The sequence below is a fragment of the Oryctolagus cuniculus genome, chromosome 8 (genome assembly GCF_964237555.1).
Source record: "Oryctolagus cuniculus chromosome 8, mOryCun1.1, whole genome shotgun sequence".
In the NCBI taxonomy this organism is placed as follows: Eukaryota; Metazoa; Chordata; class Mammalia; order Lagomorpha; family Leporidae; genus Oryctolagus; species Oryctolagus cuniculus.
The window spans coordinates 62,023,588-62,044,558 of NC_091439.1; the positions used below are offsets into that span (position 1 = coordinate 62,023,588).

The 20,971-nt window shown below is 39.1% G+C and overlaps 1 protein-coding gene across 3 annotated transcripts in view; it reads left to right on the top strand.

Moving 5' to 3' along the window:
• CENPE (centromere protein E) overlaps positions 1–20,971 on the top strand; it is an 82,058-nt gene that overhangs the window by 17,410 nt on the left and 43,677 nt on the right. For 2 of the 3 annotated variants that reach the window (XM_051820142.2, XM_051820144.2), the window contains exons 14-24: positions 6,309–6,456; positions 7,469–7,557; positions 9,618–9,785; positions 14,095–14,169; positions 14,395–14,517; positions 17,437–17,559; positions 17,640–17,805; positions 18,106–18,260; positions 19,868–20,182; positions 20,283–20,555; positions 20,711–20,869. In XM_051820142.2, the coding sequence (XP_051676102.2) occupies positions 6,309–6,456; positions 7,469–7,557; positions 9,618–9,785; positions 14,095–14,169; positions 14,395–14,517; positions 17,437–17,559; positions 17,640–17,805; positions 18,106–18,260; positions 19,868–20,182; positions 20,283–20,555; positions 20,711–20,869 (1,794 nt within the window). The remainder of the gene's footprint in view (positions 1–6,308; positions 6,457–7,468; positions 7,558–9,617; positions 9,786–14,094; positions 14,170–14,394; positions 14,518–17,436; positions 17,560–17,639; positions 17,806–18,105; positions 18,261–19,867; positions 20,183–20,282; positions 20,556–20,710; positions 20,870–20,971) is intronic. The other variant, XM_051820143.2, reaches the window with a different exon arrangement.

Consider the following 20,971-nt stretch of genomic DNA (forward strand, 5'->3'; position numbering starts at 1 on the left):
GCCGCGGGGCGGGCGCCGGCGGGGCGAGGCGCCGGGAAGCCGCGCAGAGCCATGAAGCTGCCGCGGGGCGAGGTGCCGAGAAGCAGCCTCGGGGCGAGCGCCGCCGGAAAGCCGCAGGGATAAGAGAAACAGAAGTTTTAGAAGTAAAGTGAGAGAAATAGGAATGCTGGAAGATAGAAGTAAAATGGGAGAAATAGGAATGCCCGGAGATAGAGAAATAGAGAAATAGAAAGGCCTCCCTACAACACTGCAATGTGAGAGCTTGGATTCGGTCTGCCTGATTAAGTGAGGCGATGAGCACCTGGGCGGCTAGCAGCTTATGCGCCGCAGGTCACCGAAGACAGGCACGAATTAACATCAGTAAGGCTTCCCCACAATACAACAATGAGAAAGCTTGGATTCGGTCTGCCTAATTAAGGCGGTAAGCGCCAGCAAGCAGCTCGACCAGAGTATGAGCTGCAGGTCACCGAAGATAGGCACGAACCAACACTAATAAGTCTCCCCCACAATATGGCAATGAGAAGGCTTGGATTTGGTTTGCCTGATAGGGCTTGTAAGCCCCTGCAGGCAGAGCAGAGCATGCGCTGCAGGGCACCGAACACAGGCACGCATCAGCGCCTAAAAACCTCCTCACAACATGGCGAAGAGAGGACCCGGATTCGGTTTGCCTGATTGATAGGACTTGTAAGAACCTGTGGCAACTCTAGCAAGCAGAGCAGAGTGTGTGCCGCGGGACACCGAAGACAGGCGCGTATCAACGCCAAAAAATAAAAAGAAAGGGGGATCTGTGGGGAGCAACTCGGACTATACTGTTACTGGAATTAAGACTTATTCTATGCATCTGCTCTCCCTCTGTGGGGAGCAATCCTGACTAGACTAAGTTACTCGAATTAGGACTTATTCTATGCATCTGCTCTCCCACAATATGGCGCTGGGAGAGAAGTAAACAGCTTCCGCACAGCTGCCTCCAGTTCAACCAATTAACTGTAGGACTTGCTCCTGATTGGAGAGCAGCGTACTCAGCCGAGTTGGGATTGGCGGAGGAGGACTATAAAGGAGGGGAGAGACGACATGCACCGGGAACATCTATGGGGAACATCTAAGGGAACCCGTGCAGCCCCCAGAGAGCCGGCCGGCGGTGTGCCGCTCCCCTGCGGAAGTGGGGAATGCGGCCAGGGGGAACTGCCCTTCCACGGAGGTGGAAGGGATAGTAGCCAACCCGGGAAGAACCAGCAGCAAACCCGGGGAGGGCCGAGCAGACAAAAGAACAGCGCAGGGTCCTGTGTTGCTCCTCCACGAAGAGGGGGAGCGACATAATGGTGCCGTGACTCGGATATGAAGCCTAGGCAGGGCTTAGTGTCGTTCCTCCACGAAGAGGGGGAGCGACAATAAAGGAGCCTGGGTTCAGCTCCAGAGTTCAGGAAACCAGGTGAATGTGGTAGCTGAAGGAAGAGTATATTCCAGGGAAGTAGTGGTCAGTGGTTTCACATTCTGCCAAGAAGTTAAATAAGATAAAGATAGACAAAGATACTTTATGTTTAGAAATAAGGAGCTCAATGGCAAAAGCAATTTGAGTTATATGATAAAGGTGAAAACTGTCATGTGGCTTAAAATGGCCCAAAGGATTAGAATCTTAAAAATTTAAGTTTAGGATTATATTTCACTTGTGAAATGGGTTTAGCTTTTCTACTGTGTGGCAGGTGGTAGTGGGGTCACAAGTTACCAAGAGATACCAAGGGTTTGACATAGTCTAGCTTTCTTAGGAAATGGAAAAGAAAGCTGACAAGAGAAGGGTTCTGCTGGGCAGCATTAAGGACCTGATTAATGCTGGGAGCCACTTTTCTGCCTGTATCGCTCTGCATATATATGGTCAGGAGACTGATAAGGGCTTAAAAAGTGGTATATTTATCTGCGTGTACATTGTGGGTATAGGTTTGAGAGACAGAATAAGTTGAATAATTTGACGATTTTGATATCAAAAATGATTGAAGGTGCTGATCAATGAAATCTGAGATGATGGAGTGAGAACCAGGAGGGAATTGGCAAGTGGTATGACAAGGAAATACAGGTCTCTGTTAAGCAAAATAGCTGTGATAGAACCATTCATGTAAATGAGGTGAAAGGATAGCAGCTGTAGCAAGACCAAGAGGTCTAGGTTTGAGTTTCAAATAATGACAAGATCTAGCTGTGGCTTAGGGAGCAAAAGGACTTAAGCTGAAAGTCACTGGATTTAAGGAGTTATATACAACTGAGATTTTGCAGTGTAGGTTGTGGAGAGGCCTGGCCATTTCGAGCAAACAGGCAGCATGTAGTAAGGCATAAAGGCATGCAGTCTATTCTGGGGAAAACAAGTCATCTTGAGAGGCATTGTAGTGGAGTGGTTACATGGATGGGCTAGTGAAGTCATAGACATGGGCCCTGTCACCAGTTGGCCATTCAGGCTGACACAACTTCTCCAAATTGGCTGAGTACCCAAGTCAACTATAAAAAGAATATAGTAGCAGATCCCAACTCAAAGTATGCCAAAAGGATTAAATACAATCAGATGATCCTTGGAAATAGGAAAGGAACTAAAAGAGTATTGACTGAGACCAGCATTTTGACATAGCAGGGTAAACTGTCACCTGCAACACCAACATTCTGTAACAGAGCACCAATTCCAGTCTCAGCTGCTTTACTTCCACTCCAGCTGCTTGCCAATGTGCCAGGAAAAGCAGTAGAGGATGGCTCAAGTGCTTCAGCCCAAATGCCTCTGCCCCTGCCATTCTTGTGGGAGGTGCAAATATGGTTCCTGGCCCTGGCTTCAGTGAGGCCCAGCCCTGGCTGTTGCAGCCATTTTAGGAATGAATCAGTAGATGGAGGAACTCTTTCTCTGTATTTCCCTCTCTCTCAGTCACTCTGCCCTTCAAATAAATAATTTTTTTTTAAAGATTTGTTTATTTGAAAGGCAGAGTTACAGAGAGAGAGAGAGAGAGAGAGGTCTTCATCCACTGGTTCAATCCCCAGATGGCTGCAACGGCTGGAGCTGCGCCAATCCAGAAACTGGAGCCAGGAGCTTCTTCCAGATCTTCCACGCGGGTGCAGGGGCCTAAGGACTTGGGCCATCTTCTGTTGCTTTCCTAGGCCATAGCAGAGAGCTGCATCAGAAGTGGAGCAGCTAGGACTCGAACCAGCGCCCAATATGGAATGCCAACACTGTAGGCAGCAGCTTTACCTGCTACACCACAGTGCCAGTCCCCAAGTAAATAAAAAGAAAAAAGCACCAAGTGCTGTGGTTCAACAAAAGAGACCACCTTCTGCAGTGCCAGTATCCCATTTGGTTGCTGGTTCAAGTCCCAGCTGCTCCACTTCCCATCCAGCTCTCTGCTAACGCACCTAAAAGCAGTGGAAGATGACTCTAGTCCTTGGGCCCATGTACCTACATGGGAGACCCAGAAGAAGCTTCTGGCTCCTGGCATCAGCTTGGTCTAGACCAGCTGTTGTGGCCATTTGGGGAGTGAACCAGCACCAGCAAAAAAGCTGTCTCTCTCTGTTTCTCCTCTCTGTAACCCTGGCTTTCAAATAAATCCTTTTTTTTTTTTTTCTTGACAGGCAGAGTGGACAGTGAGAGAGAGAGAGAGAGAGAAAGGTCTTCCTTTACCTTTGGTTCACCCTCCAATGGCTGCTGCAGCCGGCACACCGCGCTGATCCAAAGCCAGGAGCCAGGTGCTTCCTCCTGGTCTCCCATGCAGATGCAGGGCCCAAGGACTTGGGCCATCCTCCACTGCACTCCCGGGCCACAGCAGAGAGCTGGCCTGGAAGAGGGGCAACCGGGACAGAATCCGGCGCCCCGACCAGGACTAGAACCCAGTGTGCCGGCGCTGCAGGCAGACGATTGGCCTATTGAGCCGTGGTGCCAGCCCCAAATAAATAAATCTTTAAAATAAAATAAAAATATCAAAAGAAGACAAATATTGACTGTGAAACCTGGAAAGACACAAACACTTAAGAGGCAGACAGAAAAAGAGAAAGCAGTAACCTGAGTGGAAAGGACAACTAGCCAGATAAAAAATAAGAACTAAGAAACAAGAGGGGCCAGCGCTGTAGCGGAGCAGATAAAAGCCACCACCTGCAGTGCCAATATCCCATATGACTGCCAGTTCGAGACCTGGATGCTCTACTTCCCATCCAGCTCTCTACTATGGCCTGGAAAAGCAATAGAATGTGGCCCGAGTGCCTGGGCCACTGTTCCCACATGGAAGACCCAGAAATAACTCCTGGCTTCGCATGAGCGCAGCTCCAACCATTCCCGCCATTCAGGGAGTGAACCAGCAGATGGAAGATCTCTCTCTGCCTCTGCCTCTGCCTCTCTGAAACTCTGCCTTTCAAATAAATACATAAATCTTAAAAGAAACAAGAGACAGAGGGCTCTCTCAAGCTATGAAGAATGAGTGAGTGGTAGGATCAAAATGAAAAGAGTAGCGGGAGCCAGATAAGGAGTCAAGAGTGGGAACAGGTGTCTGGCCCAGCAGTTAAGACAGCCATCCACCACATCAGTGTACCTGAGTTCAACTCACAGCTCTGGCTCCTGACTCAAGCTTCCTGCTAATACACACCCTGCTAATTGGACTCCTGCCACCCCCACAGGAAACCTAGATTGAGTTCCCAGTTCCAGGCTTCAGTGGGGAGTAGACCAGCAGATCTGAGTTCTCTCTCTTTGGCTGTCTCTGTCTCTCTGCCTTTCAAATAAATAAATAAAAGATAAATATTTTCTTTAAAAAGATAGTACAAGGAAACAGAGAAGCTTGAGTATTTGTGAAGCTAGGAGGAGGGAGCCAGTAGAGATGACAGGTGAACAGGTATCTGAAGGAGCAAGGTCTCAAGTAAAAGGAAGGTACAAGATTGGGAGCATTGGTAGAGGCATTTGCTTTGTCAAGCGATTTGGAAGAGAATTGACATTATGAAGGACTCTATGAAAAAGTTCATTTACTGAAGGAAAATCAAATGGGCTACCTTGATATTAGCCCCATCTCTACCTTCTCAGTTACAGCTGGGTACCCAAAGGTATAGCTTTGGGTCATTGACGATGGCAACAGCAGCTGTTCTTTCTGTGTAACACCAGATTTAAGCATTGTGAGACAAAAATCCCTTTTAAATTAGTCTCAGATTAGCTAGAAAATTTAGAAAATGAAACTTGGGGTGGCCCATATCAGAGTGTCTGGGTTCAAATCCCAACACCACTCCAGATTCCAGCTTCCTGGTAATGCAAACCATAGGAGACAAAATGCTGGATGAAGTACTTGGGCCCCTGCCACCCACATGAGAGACCTGGATTGGATTCTGCACTCCTGTCTTCAGCCTGGCCCAGCCCTTGCTGTTGCAGGCATTTGGGGAGTGAACCAGCAGGTAGAAGACCTCTCTGCCTGTTGCTATCTCTGCCTTTGAAGTAAATAAAAATAATTTTTACATGAAATTTAAATGTAGCTTTACAAATTTATTTTGGTGTTAAAGACTGATTTGAAAAATTTATATTTTTTTTATTTGAAATTTAGAGTTACACAGAGAGAGAAGGAAAGGCAGAGAGAGAGTCTTACATCCACTGGTTCACTCCCCAATTGGCCACAACGGCCAGAGCTGTGCTGATCCAAAGTCAGGAGCCAGAAGTGTCCTCCGGGTCTCCCACGCAGATGCAGAGGCCCAAGTACTTGGGCCATCTTCTACTGCTATCCCAGGTCATAGCAGAGAGCTGGATGGGAAGTGGAGCAGCCAGGACTCGAACCGGTGCCCATATGGGATGCGGGCACTGTAGAGGTGGCTTTACCAGCTACACCACAGCACTGACCCCTCCATTGTATCTTATTTTTAAGGTTTATGTATTTATTTATTTGAAAGGCAGAGTTAGAGAGAAAGACAGATCTTCCAGCCACTGGTTCACTCCCCAAATGGCCACAATGGCTGGAGCTGGGAGCCAGGAGCCAGGAGCTTCTTCCTCCCGGGTCTCCCACGTGGGTGCAGGGGCCCAAGCACTTGGGCCGTCCTCCACTGCCTTCCCAGGCACATTAGCAGGGAGTTGGATTGGAACAGAGCAGCCAGGATTCAAACCAGTGCCCATATAGGATGCTGGCACGGTAGGCAGTGGCTTCACCCACTAGGTCACAACATTGGCCCCTATTTTCTTATCTCAGAATATCTGTAGACTGGTAAGGTATTAAATTTGTCTTAATAAGAATTCTACCTAGTGAATGGTTTTTCAAGACAGAAACTAGAGTTCCCTTCTTTTATTGTAGTCCAGAACTATAAGAGATAATTTTGACTTCATTTTTCTTTAGGCTAAAAGAAAGAGAAGAGTTACTTGGTGCTTTGGCAAAATTAACAAAATGAAGGACTCAAACTACGTAAATGAATTCAATTTGCCAAAAAATGTAACAACAAAAACAAATAAGACAGCCATGCCTGCATTAGGAGAAATTGATGAATGTAAGTGTTTTTTTCAAGTGGGACTACTTTTCATTATAGAGACAAACTAATAACAGTTAAAATAAAATACATATTTAAATTAAATATGTATTTTTTATATAATTACGATGGAGATTTTGATAAAAGTATAGTCATTTTAAGAAAATAAACACTCCTGTTATCTATTGCAAATCTGTTTAACAGTGGTGCACTGTAGTTGAAATACATTAAACGCATCTAATCATTATCCAATTAAATTAGTACAATATTCATGTCATATCTGCCTTCAACTTTGCTAATCCTAAAAGGATGGCATTTATATAGAAATCTGTTTCAAAATTATATCTACAGTATCATAATGTATTTTTTGGTGGTATCTTAAAATCTATTTGCACTGATAATATCTCATATTCGAAGTTTGTACTCTTTACCTACATTGCATTAAGAATCCTATATTTTTTCGGCCGGCACCGCGGCTCACTAGGCTAATCCTCCGCCTTGCGGCGCCAGCACACCGGGTTCTAGTCCTGGTCGGGGCGCCGGATTCTGTCCCAGTTGCCCCTCTTCCAGGCCAGCTCTCTGCTGTGGCCCGGGCGTGCAGTGGAGGATGGCCCGAGTACTTGGGCCCTGCACCCCATGGGAGACCAGGAGAAGCACCTGGCTCCTGCCTTCGGATCAGCGCGGTGCGCTGGCCGCAGCGCGCCGGCCAAGGCGGCCTTTGGAGGGTGAACCAACGGCAAAGGAAGACCTTTCTCTCTGCCTCTCTCTCTCACTGTCCACTCTGCCTGTCAAAAAAAAAAAAAAAGAATCCTATATTTTTTCACAAATTCTAGCCAGCGATCTTAATATCTGCAATAATATAAATCATCACATCTGCTGTTATTGTGTTTTTGACATTCATAGTCTGAGCACATACTAGCTAATTTGAGCTTCTTATTACCTCTGGCCAGAATTTTTTTAGTAATCTTTATTTGGACTTTTCAGAAATTTTATAATGTATTTTTGCAAAAATTTCTTTTCCCCCTGATTATAGCACTCTGTTTAGAATCTGATATCTTCAGCAACACCCTTGATACATTGACTGAGATGGAGTGGAACTCAGCAACGAAGATACTAAATCAGGTAACTCAATGTATATTCCTCTTTTGAAAATTATTTTGTTATTGGGTATTATTGTTGCTGTAGCATATTGCTGGTTCTGAGTTACTTTCAGAAAGGGTTTCATTTCTGGTTCGTTCACTCTTTACTTGTAGTTGATCACCATGAAACATCTACAAGGAGGATAAAAACTTGACAAAAGGCAGGCGTGTGCTAATAGCAAACCTTTGCCTCCAGCTCTTTACCAGCAAATCTTAGTATCTATGAGGTTTTTAAAGTTTCTGCTTTGACTTAGGACATCCTATGAAGGCAAAAAACTGATTTTAAAGTGTCAAAATTCTCAGGTATATAGTAGAAGGATGATACATCAGCAAGGGGTAATTTTCCTAGATAAAACTGAAAACTAGAGGTGAATGTGTTGTTCAGTCATCCCTTGATACCTCTGGGGGCTATTTTCTAGGACTACCCACAGATACCAAATTCCACAGCTGCTGAAATTCTGTCTATAAAATGGTGTAGTATTTGCATATAACCTGTGCATTTCTTTCCATATATTTTAAATCATCTTTAGATTAGTTATAATATCTAACACAATGTAAATGCTAGTAAATAGCTATTATACTATATATTTTAGAGGATCATTACAAGGAAAAAACTGTTAAAAAAGAGACTGTACATGTTCAGTATGGATGCAACTATCATAGGCCTAATGACATTTTCATTCTGCAGATGGCTGAATTCAGTAGATGTGGAACTCACAGATACACAAGGCCAACTGTATATGGTCTTAGCAAAACTTTAAGAAATACTTTAAGGAATACCATATAGAATATTTCAATGAGTTTGATTCTATATTTATTTTAAAGGTTGCTCATTTTCAAAGACATAAAGTTGTATGCATGTATTTATTAAATAAAATTCATTTTACTTTTGGAATGCTGTTATAGAGTTTCCTGGTAATTATTATTATTGTTTCTTAGTTTGAAGTATTTTTACTTTTGTTTTTTATTTTAAACTGGCATGTAAAAATTGTACTGATTTATGGAATATCATGATGTTTCTATACACTGTATAATGTCCAATCAGAGTAAATATATGTGTCTCCTGAAACACTGAAAATTCTTTTTTGGTGAACACTCTCAAAATCCTTTCCTCTAGTTTTTGTTTGTTTTAAAGACAGAGAAGTGTACAGAACATGATCATTATCTATAGTCACCCTACCATGCAACCAAACACCATAACTTCTTATTCCTACCAAAGTTTGACTCGGTACCCATTAATCAACCCTTCCCCACTTTTTCCTCCCCAACTACTCTCCCAGATCTCTGGTAACTACCATTCTACTCATACCTTCTGTGAAATCAACTTTTTAGATTCCACAAAGGAATGAGATTGTGAGGTCCTTTGCTGTGTTGCAATGACAAGAATTCATCCTTTTGATGTTTGAATGGTATTCTATGGTATACATGTACCACATTTTCTTTATCCATTCATCAATGATAGACACTATTAATTAATGCCTATAAAATGTTACAGCCAAAGTGCTTTTGTGTCCCTAAAATACACTGTAGAAGTCAGTTTTGTTTTTAAGCCCTAGTAAAAATTTTTTAAATCGATAGTTTGTCTCTACTCATAAAGATATAGAAAGTAGAAACAGGCCTTGTTGAACGTAAGAATTGCCACCATTAGAATTTTAGAGTTAAATAAACAATGTTTACCTTCCCTAATTCAAAGCCATCACATGGGGAATTAAATGATTAGCTTTATTATTGAGCAGCTTAAGAATTTGTGGTCAGATAGGCTCCGAATATTCACTCTATTTCCCCAGTTGAACTCGCCATATAGGGCAGACTTTTGATTTACTTATATGATTTTTTTTAATAATACTCCTTTCAAAAATACTATTCCAAGTTAGCAAGTTGCTAAAATGTAGACTGTTAGAAAGATATTGAAAAAGAAAATGGTCTAAGCCAGCAAATAATTCAACATTTTACTATATAACCCTATGTAAGTTTTTAGTTAAAGTGACAAAAATTATGTAATTTGAGTTCCTTCTGACTAAAAAATATTTTTGTTTATAATAGGAAAACTTAGAAAGTGATTTAAACTCACTTCGTGCTAAATATGATAACCTAGTGTTAGATTATGAACAACTAAGAAGAGAAAATGAAGAATTGACAGTGAAATTAAAAGAAAAGAATGATTTGGATGAATTTGAAGCTCTAGAAAGAAAAACTGAAAAAGATCAAGAGGTAAGAGAAATGGAAATATGAAACTAAGCTAAAAACACTTTTAAAAGCAGTAACGTTCTCTTAAGGATATTTATAAGATTGAGATACTGAGGATTAAATCATTTTTTCATATATACACATGATTTAGAAGATTTAAGAAATACTTAATTCATTTATATTGTTTTAAATGTCGTTGTATTTGTTTCGCTTGCTTATTATGCATGAGAAAAGGGAATTAAGACTATCTGTGTAAGGGTTTAATGATCTGCCCGTAGATGAATTTGTTTTTAAGAAATAGCTTTTTTGTAGTTCACATATTGTCAACATTGAATTTTATTGAGTATACCATAAATGCTACCCAAAACATAGCCATTTCCTACTGAGACCAATATGAATTTTAATAATTAGCTAACTGTATTATGTATTATGTATGAATGCTACATGTTGATGGGTTTCTTTTTTTATTTGGAAATTATGTTCCTAAATAGGACATTCTTAAAGTAGCTAGAGAAGCTACTTTTGCATATTTTGTTTTTCTTTCTCCACATAAGAGAGTTATTATGAACATACTAAATATAATTTCAATGAAATTTTTAGAAATAAAACAAATCACTTACATTTTCTAAGCATATAATGTTACACTACATGTTAAGAGAACATAGTCTAGAAACCATCACACCCTAAGACTATAGAGACTCAGAGATTGTCAGAATGGTTTGAGAGACTTCATAGTGCAGAATTTCTTTCATCTAGATTCTGCAGATACTGAGAATGTTTCATAGAATTTTTGAATGCATAAGCATTTTTCTAGAACAATAATCTGTAGCCATTATCATGCTTGTGAAGTGATTCATTCTTCTAGGAATAAGAAACAAATGTTTGACGTAATTAAGATCTGAGTTAATTTGCAACAGCCTTTCAGATTGCTGTCTGCCTAGGCTGCTGAGACATGGTCCTTTTTCCTCAGTATTGCTTAGTTTCTCATTGTCTTTTCTGTTTTAAAAGAAAAATGAATTCTATGACAGTTATTTCCATTCCATCCACAAATTAAAGTTATTACAATATTTTATAGGGATATGTCCAGAGAGATAAAAGTCTATAATTTCTCTAAAGGCTTCATTTGACCCGGTTTGAAATTTGCATATCAATAGTACAAAACGCCATGAAAAAAAAATAATGGCCTTCAAATAATAGAACTGGGTTTTATTGAGAAGGTGGTCTAGTGTCCTGAGTAAGAACATGGTCTCTTGAGCCAAACTACCTAAATTTAATCCCAGTTTTTCCCTTTATAAGACCACTATCGATCCAAGCCTGGCATGAATTACTGGTAAGACATTGAACAAGTTATTGAATCTCTTCAGGTAGAGACCAGGTACCCACCAAGGGTCCCTTCTGCCTCCAAAATTTCATTTAATTTTTATATTTCTTAAAATAATAATAGTAAAACTAACTTTGGGTACAAATATTGTAATAATTTTTCTGATTTTTTTCTTACACAAATAGTTTATTTAGTTAATAATAAAAATTGAAATTCATTGAATTTAGTTAGTCTCCTTGCAATAAATTCACAAAATGTATCACTTGTGCTTCACGTACCAATTTCTTCCATTTTAACCATAGAAGACTGGGAAAATACTTCTCTTCCATTCATTTTTAATTGAACACAATTATAGTTCTATGAGGAAGCTTAAAATGTTATGGAATAAAATGCCCTGTTGAAAAACAGATTTGCATTATCCATTCCATGTTAATCAGTCTATGTACATGGAGTCAAATGTGTTCCAAAACCTACATTTTGGAGAAGAGTTTAGCCAAAAGAAAGTAAAAGGCAAATTTTGGCCTTAGGACATATGATCATTTCCACGGTTTTCCCAAAGGTTTTGTGAAAAATCACCAAAGTTGGGATGATGTGTAAAGTAGTAAATTTTAGAGGGAAAACTAGGAAGATCATGTATCATTATGCTCAAGGAACAAAAGAAGTCTTATCCATACAGCTATTTTGACTTGATTTATTTAATTTTGTCATTTTTACAATTTGAAGATTTTTGTCATATGAGAGTAAATACTTCATCTCGCCTGCTGAAAATTATAGTTGAAATCTCTAGTCTTTTCATTTATCAAAAATTAGCTTAGACTGTATGTTTAAGTACTTTTTCCTTTTTCACATACTTTTTTGTGCTCCATGTCTTAAATAATACCTGATTGGGAGCTTAAGCTTTTTTCTATACCAAAGGATTAACATGAAGTGCTATTTCAGTTGAGAAGTGGGAAATTTTTTCTTTCTAAATGGTTATTTGCTGAATATTTTCAAAAGTTACAACTGATTTTTTTGATTCTTCCTTATAGGTGAATGTGTTTTTTTGTTTTTTTTTTTTTTTACATAAAAGTTAGAATTAGGAAAGCAGTAAAGGATAAAAGATGGAAAAATTTACATTACAACCAATAAAGATATCTAATGTATAGTGTATAATAAGGTAGCCACCAACCATTGGCAGTTGAGCACTTCAAATGAGGCCAGTCTGAAATGACTTGAGTGGTTTTATTGAATTAAAAATATTCTTTTTTTATATTGATAACTTGGAGAAATAATATTTTGGATATAGTAAGTTAAGATATATCATTGGGGCTGGTGCTGTGGCGTAGCAGGTAAAGCTGCCGCCTGCAGTGCCGGCATCCCATATGGGTGCTGCATCAAGTCCCGGCTGCTCCACTTCCGATCCAGCTCTCTGCTATGGCCTGGGAAAGCAGTAAAAGATGGCCCAAGTCCTTGGGCTCCTGCACAAACGTGGGAGACCAGGAAGAAGCTCCTGACTCCTGGCTTTGGATCAGCACAGCTTTGGTTGTTGTGGCCATCTGGAGAGTGAACCAGCGGATGGAGGTCCTCTTTCTCTCTCTGCCTCTCCTTCTTTCTCTGTGTAACTCTGACTTTCAAATAAAATAAATCTTTAAAAAAAAGATATATTATTAAAGTTAATTCTACCTATTTTTTGTGTGTTTTTCTACTACTGGAAAATTGTAAATTACATTTGTAGCTCACCTTATATTTCTGTTGGACAGTGCTGACCTAAAACAGGAAAATAAATCAGCACTAGCATTAGTCTGAAATCTAAAACTAGTAATCACTGAATTAAGCATCCAGAAAATATTTAAGCAAGATATGATTTTCTTAAATCTTTTGCACTCTGTTGCACCTTGCTTTTACATTTTAAATCCTTGTCTGATTAAGACTTAAGTAATTCTAAGGGTAGGTGTTTATTTTGGTAACTTGTAGTTTACTTGTTTTGAACACAAAACTCTCTGATACCTAAATATTTGATAGAAAGGTATTTTGATAGAAAGGAAATCTTTTTTGTCATTAAGATTTATTTATTTGAAAGTCAGAGTTACAGAGAGAGAAGGACAGGCAGAGAGAGAGTGAGCTTCCATCTGCTGGTTTGCTCCCCAGTTGGCTGCAAAGGCCTGAACTGCACTGATCCTAAGCCAGGAGTCAGGAGCGTCTTCCAGGTCTCCCACACAGGTGCAGGGGTCCAAAGACTTGGGTCATCTTCTACTGCTTTCCCTGGCCACAGCAGAGTGCTAGATCAGAGGTAGAGCAGCCGGGTCTCGAAACAGCACCCATACAGGATGCCGGCACTACAGGTGGCAGCTTTACCTGCTACGCCACAGCACCAGTCCCAGAAAAGAAATCTTAATAAACATAGTTGAGCCTTTATACTTTTAGACAGTTGAACAGTAAAGCCATAGCATCATCTTTTCGGTATCTCCTGTAAGACTCAGCAAGAGAATAGTTGATAATCCCATACTTCTGTAGCTTTATTGAAAAGATACTATGTGAACACTATCCAAACCCAGATTCCAACTCATAACTTTTTTAAAAAATATGTCAACATAGAGCTAAATGAATAATTTATCAGAAGGAAAAAATATGTACAAGGATGAATGCATTGCTATACTTACCCAAAAAAAAAATCTAATTCTTTACAAGTTTGATTATCACTTCACTACTAATTGGTATTGGTATACTAATTTGCTTTTGATGTTATTGTAGCTTTATTAACAGTTGACATAACTGTTATTTGGGTAATGCTGAAAGACTTTTTCTATTTTGTAGGTTTTGTGGGCTTTTGATTTTGTTTGGGTTAGTGTTTCTTGCATTTTTAAATAATGAGGTGCTCTGTTGCATTAGCTTGAACAGTTAATCTCTTGGTCCTTCTATGTTGGGTGATGCTGCAGCAGTGAAAAAATGCTACCCTTTTTCTTTTTTTTTTTTTTTTTTTTTTGCTTTATTAACTATTGGTTTGCTCTGTTGCCTGTTCACATGCTCTTACAGATGCAACTAATTCATGAAATTTCCAACTTAAAGAATTTAGTTAAGCATGCAGAAGTATATAATCAAGATCTTGAGGTGAGCAATCATGTGTTATTTCTATTGATAAGTAACTAGAACTACTAAAGCATATACCATGTAATTGAACATGATTTCAGAAAATAAAGGTATTATATTTCTTAAATATCAATAATTTCAACTTTTAGTGTCAATTTAAATTATTGTATAAAAATCCTCTCTTTAAATCCCTATGTATTCAAATCAAACACTAAGTTGTGTTTCACTCTCATTTGATTCTTTTAGAATGAACTGAGCGCAAAAGTAGAGCTGCTTAGAGAAAAAGAAGACCAGATTAAGAAGCTACAGGAATACATAGACTCTCAGAAATCAAAAAATATTACAAACATGGACTTGTCGTACTCATCGGTAAAAATCAAGTTTATTTTGTTTCATCATATTGGCATTGATAGTGTAGCATCATATGATCATCATAGCAAATGCTTATATTGAGCCTACTTGATACTAGGCATTGTTGTAACCAGTTTACATATTTAACCATCAACCACATGAAAAAGAGACTATTAGTATCATTTCCATTTTACAGATAAAAAAAATTAATGGAGTTGACCATATCATTCTTTGAACGTAAAGCTAGGAACAAACTTCCATTAAGAATCAGTAATTCAAAAAATTTTGAATTTTGAATTCTTTTTAGTTGTTTTATATAAGTTCATGTAGAATTGTATAGACAGGATCTTAAGATGAACACTTACACTGGACTTGATACATAACTGGAAGCATAAAATATATACCAGATATAGTTAAACCTGACTACGTGAATTCCATTTCATTGATAGACATTAATAAATGTTATAATTTAAGTAACTATTTTAACAATTTAGTGAGTATTGCTTCCAAAAATATATGGCTTTCGATAATTTTAGTTGGTGTGAGATCTTAGCATTAAAAAACAATGAATCGGAGCCAGTGCTGTGGCATAGCAGGTAAAGCCACTACCCTTGTGGGTGGTGGTTTGAGTCCTGGCTGCTCCATTGCATACCCAATGCCCTGCTAATGTGCCTGGGAAAGCAGCAGAAGGTGTTGTAAGTGCTTGGGCCCCTGCATCCATGTGAGAGGCCAAAGGACACTAATGGCTCCTGGCTTTGCAACTGGCCCAGCTCTGGCCATTGCAGCCATTTGGGGAGTGAACCAATCTATGAAAGATCTCTCTCTCTCTATCTCTCTCTCTCTCTCTCTTTCTGTAAACTCTGCCTTTCAAATAAATAAGTAAATCTTAAAAAAAAAAAAAAAATCTCAGGGCTGATCGTGGCACAGTGGGTTAAGCTGTTGCCTGCAGTGCCCACATCCCATGTGAGCACCAGTTCCAGTCCCTGCTGCTGCACATCTGATCCAGCTCCCTGCTAATATGCCTGGGAAAGCAGTGGAGGACAGCCCAAATTCTTGGGCACCTGAACCCATACGAGAGACCTTAATGGAGTTCTGGGCTCCTGGCTGTGGCCTGACCTAGCCCCAGCTGTTGGCAGCCATTTGGGGAGTAAACCAGTGAATGGAAGATATCTCCCTCTGTCTCTCTTTCTCTCTCTTGTTCTCTCTCTGCGTACTCTGCCTTTCAAATAAAGAAAATAAATGTGGAAAAACTAGCTAAATAAACAAAACTTCTCACTGGATCTCTTAAAATATCATAAATATCATTAGCAATAAAGGTTACAACAATGAAGATAATAATTATAAAAAAATCGAATTGTATGGTAGGATTGCTCATCTCTTTTCAGTTTGCTTTCACTCTTCCTGATTACTTTAGTAAATTTTCAGTTCGGTTCTTGTTTTCACAAACACCTCTCTTTTTAAAAAAGGCAGTCATTTCAATTGATTTCTGTCCTTTGGTTTTCATTTGAGATTTTTTAAGCTTTTTTTTTTAAGATAACCACTTGAAAGGCAAAGATACAGAGAGAGAAAAGGAGAGTGACCCATCCACTGGTTCACTCCCCAAATGGCTACAATGGCTACAGCTGGGCCAGACTGAAGCCAGGAATGAGAAGCTTCATCTGGGTCTTCCACATAGGTGCAGGGGTCCAAGCACCTGGACCATATTCTGTGTTTTCCCAAGCATTAGTAGGGAGCTGGATTGGAAGTAGAGCAGCCAGGACTGGAACCAGCACCCATATGGGACCATGGCACTGCCCTACAGGTGGCGGCCTAACCTTCTACTCCACAGCACCAGTCCCCTCATTTGAGTTTTTTAAGTATTTTACCTCCTGTTGGTACTCCTCTGTTGCCTTCATTTGTGACAAAACCATTACACTAATCTGAGGCCCTGAAAGGGAATACATTTTCATACATTCCTGGAATGTCTGTTTGTAGAATGCAGGAATTACCCATTCTTTAAGAATTGTTTGGTTATTTTTCCTTATTCACTTATTCATATTTTAATTTTTTTGACATAGACATAAAGTTGAATTCACATAAGCTGAAATCATGTTTGAATGCCACTTCCCTCTAAAATTGAGCTTGTCAATCTTTTGTGTATTTGTTGTTTACCTTTTTCCTTCTCAGAGTTGCCTATTCATACCTTTTCTCTATTTTTTACTGGATTTTCTTTTTTTTAATTTGTGTTTTAATGTCCTGAAATTTAATTCTTAACTACTCATCTGCCAAGTGTTTCAGAGAGTAACTCAAAATGAAAATACAAAGGGAACTTCAACTTAGCTAAATTACAATTTTGTTAACCTTTTATTAATCAGAAAGAGGATTTTTTTTTTTTTTTTTTTTTTTTTGGACAGGCAGAGTTAGACAGTGAGAGAGAGAGAGACAGAGAAAGGTCTTCCTTCCATTGGTTCACCCCCCAAATGGCCGCCACTGCCAGTGCACTGCGCCAATCCGAAGCCAGGAGCCAGGTGCTTCCTCCTGGTCTCCCATGCGGGTGCAGGGCCCAAGCACTTGGGCAACTTGGGCCATCCTCCACTGCCTTCCTGGGCCACAGCAGAGAGCTGGACTGGAAGAGGAGCAACTGGGACAGAACCGGTGCCCCAACCGGGACTAGAACCCAGAGTGCCGGTGCCGCAGGCGGAGGATTAGCCTAGTGAGCCGCGGCGCCGGCCCAGAAAGATGATTCTTAAATTCTAGTACTTCTATACTACTTGGAAAAATATGGCTAGAATTTGTTTTAATTATTTCTTCATGAAATATATTTCTTTTCATTTACTTGGTAATTAGAGTACTTTAACCTTTTTTGATTACCTACGAATAGCATCTGTGTACATGTTCTCTAAAGTATTTTCCAAATTTATAAAAATTAAATTTCACTGAATCTATTACCATCTCTAGGAAAACACTGAAGACTTAAAGCAAATGAAACAGACTCTGTTTGATGCTGAAACTGTAGCCCTAGATGCCAAGAGGGAATCAGCCTTTCTCAGAAGTGAGAATCTGGAGCTGAAAGAGAAAATGGTAAGTCATTTTTATATTTGTGAGAATGCAGTTGTAATGATTAGTGCATTTTTGTGAATATGCAATGTTTCTCCCAACAGAAAGAACTTGCTAGTACATGCAAGCAAATGAAAAGTGATGTTCAGTTATTGCAAAGCCAATTGGAAGCAAAAAAGAAAATGCAGGTTGACCTGGAGAAAGAATTACAATCTGCTTTTAATGAAATAACAAAACTGACCTCTCTAATAGATGGCAAAGTTCCAAAAGGTATTTTATAATTTCAGATAGCTCTTTGCAAATCTGACTTCCTCTAGAAACGTACCTACTGATAACTATAGTCTAATGATTAATATTCCATTATGCTGTGGTTTTTAATAACCTATTATTAAGCTTTAATATCATTTCATGTCAGTTTTCACATAGATTACCATGTGCTTCAAATCATCAGAGTTTAAAAATATTTTCAAGTAAAGTAGAACAGATTTTTGGAAATGGTAATTCCAGAATTATTAAAAATTAGATTACCCACTTTCCAACATTGGCTCTGACTTTACCAAAACTTCCTAGATTTGCTTTGTAATTTTGAATTGGAAAAAAGGATTACCGATCTGCAGAAAGAAGTGAATAAAGAAGTTGAAGAAAATAAAGCTTTGCGGAAAGAAGTTAATTCACTCTCAGAATTGAAATCATTACTCCCTGAGATAGAAATGCTGAGAAAAGAGGTAAGCACAGTTTTAAGTGATTAACCCTTGTTTTGAAATTAAAACCTTTGGGGCTGGCACTGTGGATTGGTAAATGAAGCCTCTGCATGTGGCTCCAGCATCCCATATGGATGCCAGTGTGTGTCCCAGCTGCTCCTCTTCCAACCAGCTCCCTGCTAATGTGCCTAGAAAAGAAGTAAAAGGTGGCCCAAATTCTTAGACCCTGCACCTGCGTAGGAGACCTGGAAGAAGCTTCCAGCTCCTGGCTTCAGATTGGTCAGTTCCAGCCCTTGCGGCCTATTCAGGAGTGGCAGCAGATAGAAGACCTTTGTCTCTTCCTTTCTGCATCTGTAACTTTACTTCTCAATGAATAAAATAAAATCTTAAAAAAAAAATTTCTAGAAATAAAACCTTTGCAGTTACATCTGAAATGCTCTGTAATAGTATATTTTTCAGTAGCAGGCATGGATTGTAAACATTCACCTGAATTTATTACCAGTAAAAGTGAATATAGTTCATCTAATTTGTTCTTGGCCTACTGAATGAAAAAAAGGCTGTATTTTCAAAGTATATTTAACAGTAACCTTAGTACCATAATCCATGTAGAGCCATACAGTCCTAAAACAAAATATAATATGGTTGCTGTGTTTAGCCCTAACAAACAGTTATCAAACTCTTTAAGAGTAGTTGAGGGGCTGGCGCTGTGGCACAGTGGGTTAACGCCCTGGCCTGAAGTGCCGGCATCCCATCTGGGCACCAGTTCTAGTCCCAGCTACTCCTCTTCCGATCCAGCTCTCTGCTGTGGCCTGGGATAGCAGTAGAAGATGGCCCAAGTCCATGGGCCCCAGCATCACATGGGAGACCGGGAAGAAGCTGGCTCCTGGCCTATTGTGGCCATCTGGGGAGTGAACCAGCAGATGGAAGACGTACCTCTCTCTCTGTCTCTACCTCTCTCTGTAGTTCTGTCTTTCAAATAAATAAAATAAATCTTTAAAAAAAAAAAAAAAAAGAGTAGTTGAACCACACAGGTCTGCCTCCTAAGCACGAGATTGTAACCACCAGGCTATTAGGACCCGCTTCCCCTTGTGCCACCTTTTTAGCCTTCTTTCTCAGCTCCTTCAGCCCTTATGTTTCACAGTGTTTGAACTGTTTATAAACTGCATGTGGATTAATTATTTAAACAACAATTTAAGTAATACTTTTTTCAGCAAGAATTTTAAGCAAGTGTTAGTTAAATTATTCATGAATTAGGTTTATTGGCAGTCTGAACTGCACTGAAATCTTTTAGGGAAAAAAATAACTCAGATTCTGAGACAAACCTTAAAATGCCTGCAACACAACAAAGTTAGAAAACGTTTTAGAAGGATAAAGGGGAAAAACAAAGACATAAGTGTTCCTACTGACTGTTTTTCTCATGCAGTTTACTAGAACCAAAAGACATTAGGAAACAGCATCCAAGCTAAAGTTGGAAAGGTTAAATTAGGAAAATATGACAATAGCAATACTGCCCTTTTTTAGTCAATTCTTAATTCAAATGACTTTTTTTATATAGAGAAAGGTTTTTTCCCTGAAAATTGCGTCAATAGGTCATACATGGCTAAAAACGCTGTTTTATTTCTTTTCCTTAGATAAATAATAAATCTGAAGAAATCTGTGTGATAACTTCAGAAAAAGATAGATTGTTATCTGAAGTAGTTGATAAGGAGAGTAGAATTCAAGGTTTACTTGAAGAAATTGGAAAAACTAAAGATGACCTAGCAGCTATTCAGTTGAATTATAAAAGCACTAATCAAGAATTCCAAGATTTCAAGACCCTTCATCTGGAATTTCAGCAGAAGTATAATACAGTCCTAGAGGAAAATGAGAGAATGAATCAAGAAATGGGAAGTCTCTCTAAAGAAGCACAAAAATTTTGTTTAAATTTAGATACTTTGAAGACTGAGGTTGGTACAAAATCCTATAAAGAAAAATACCCACATACTAGGGTGAATCTTCTGGGGTTTGGTTTTGCTTTTACTTGTTTATTTTTCTTTTATTTTATAGCTTTCTCACAAGACCCAAGAACTTAACCAAAAAACAACTGAAGGCCAAGAAAAGTTAAAAGAAATGGAACAATTGAAGGAACAATTAGAAACTAGAGATTTGCGGCTGCAAACTATAGAAAGGGAGAAAACACTCATTGCTGAGGAACTTCAGCAAACCTTAGAAGAAGTAAGAACATTGACTCAAGAAAAAGATGACCTAAGACAACTCCAAGAGAGTCTTCAAACAGAGAGGGACCAACTTAAAAGTGATATTCAGGATACAGTAAATATGGTAAGGTTTCTGAGTTATCAAACTTTGGAAAATTGGAGCCGCTTTGAAAACATTGCAGGAGCCATCATTTATTATTTGTGATCAACTAGTAATTGCAAAATTATTGTCATTATTTCACATTTTAATGGAAATTGTTTTCTGCGTATCCAACAAAGAACATAGATACACAAGAACAATTACGGAATGCTCTTGAGTCACTGAAACAATACCAAGAAACAATTACCATATTAAAAATGAAAATTTCTGAGGAAACAGCCAGGAATTTGCATGTAGAGGAAAACATGGGAGAAACTGAAGATGAATTACAGCAAAAGGTAAAGCTTGTATATTTTCAAAGTTTTCATTTTCTTGTATAAAAGCTTTCTGTTTAACCTCAAACACTTAAGTAAGCAAAGGTAATCTCAATTTTATTTGTT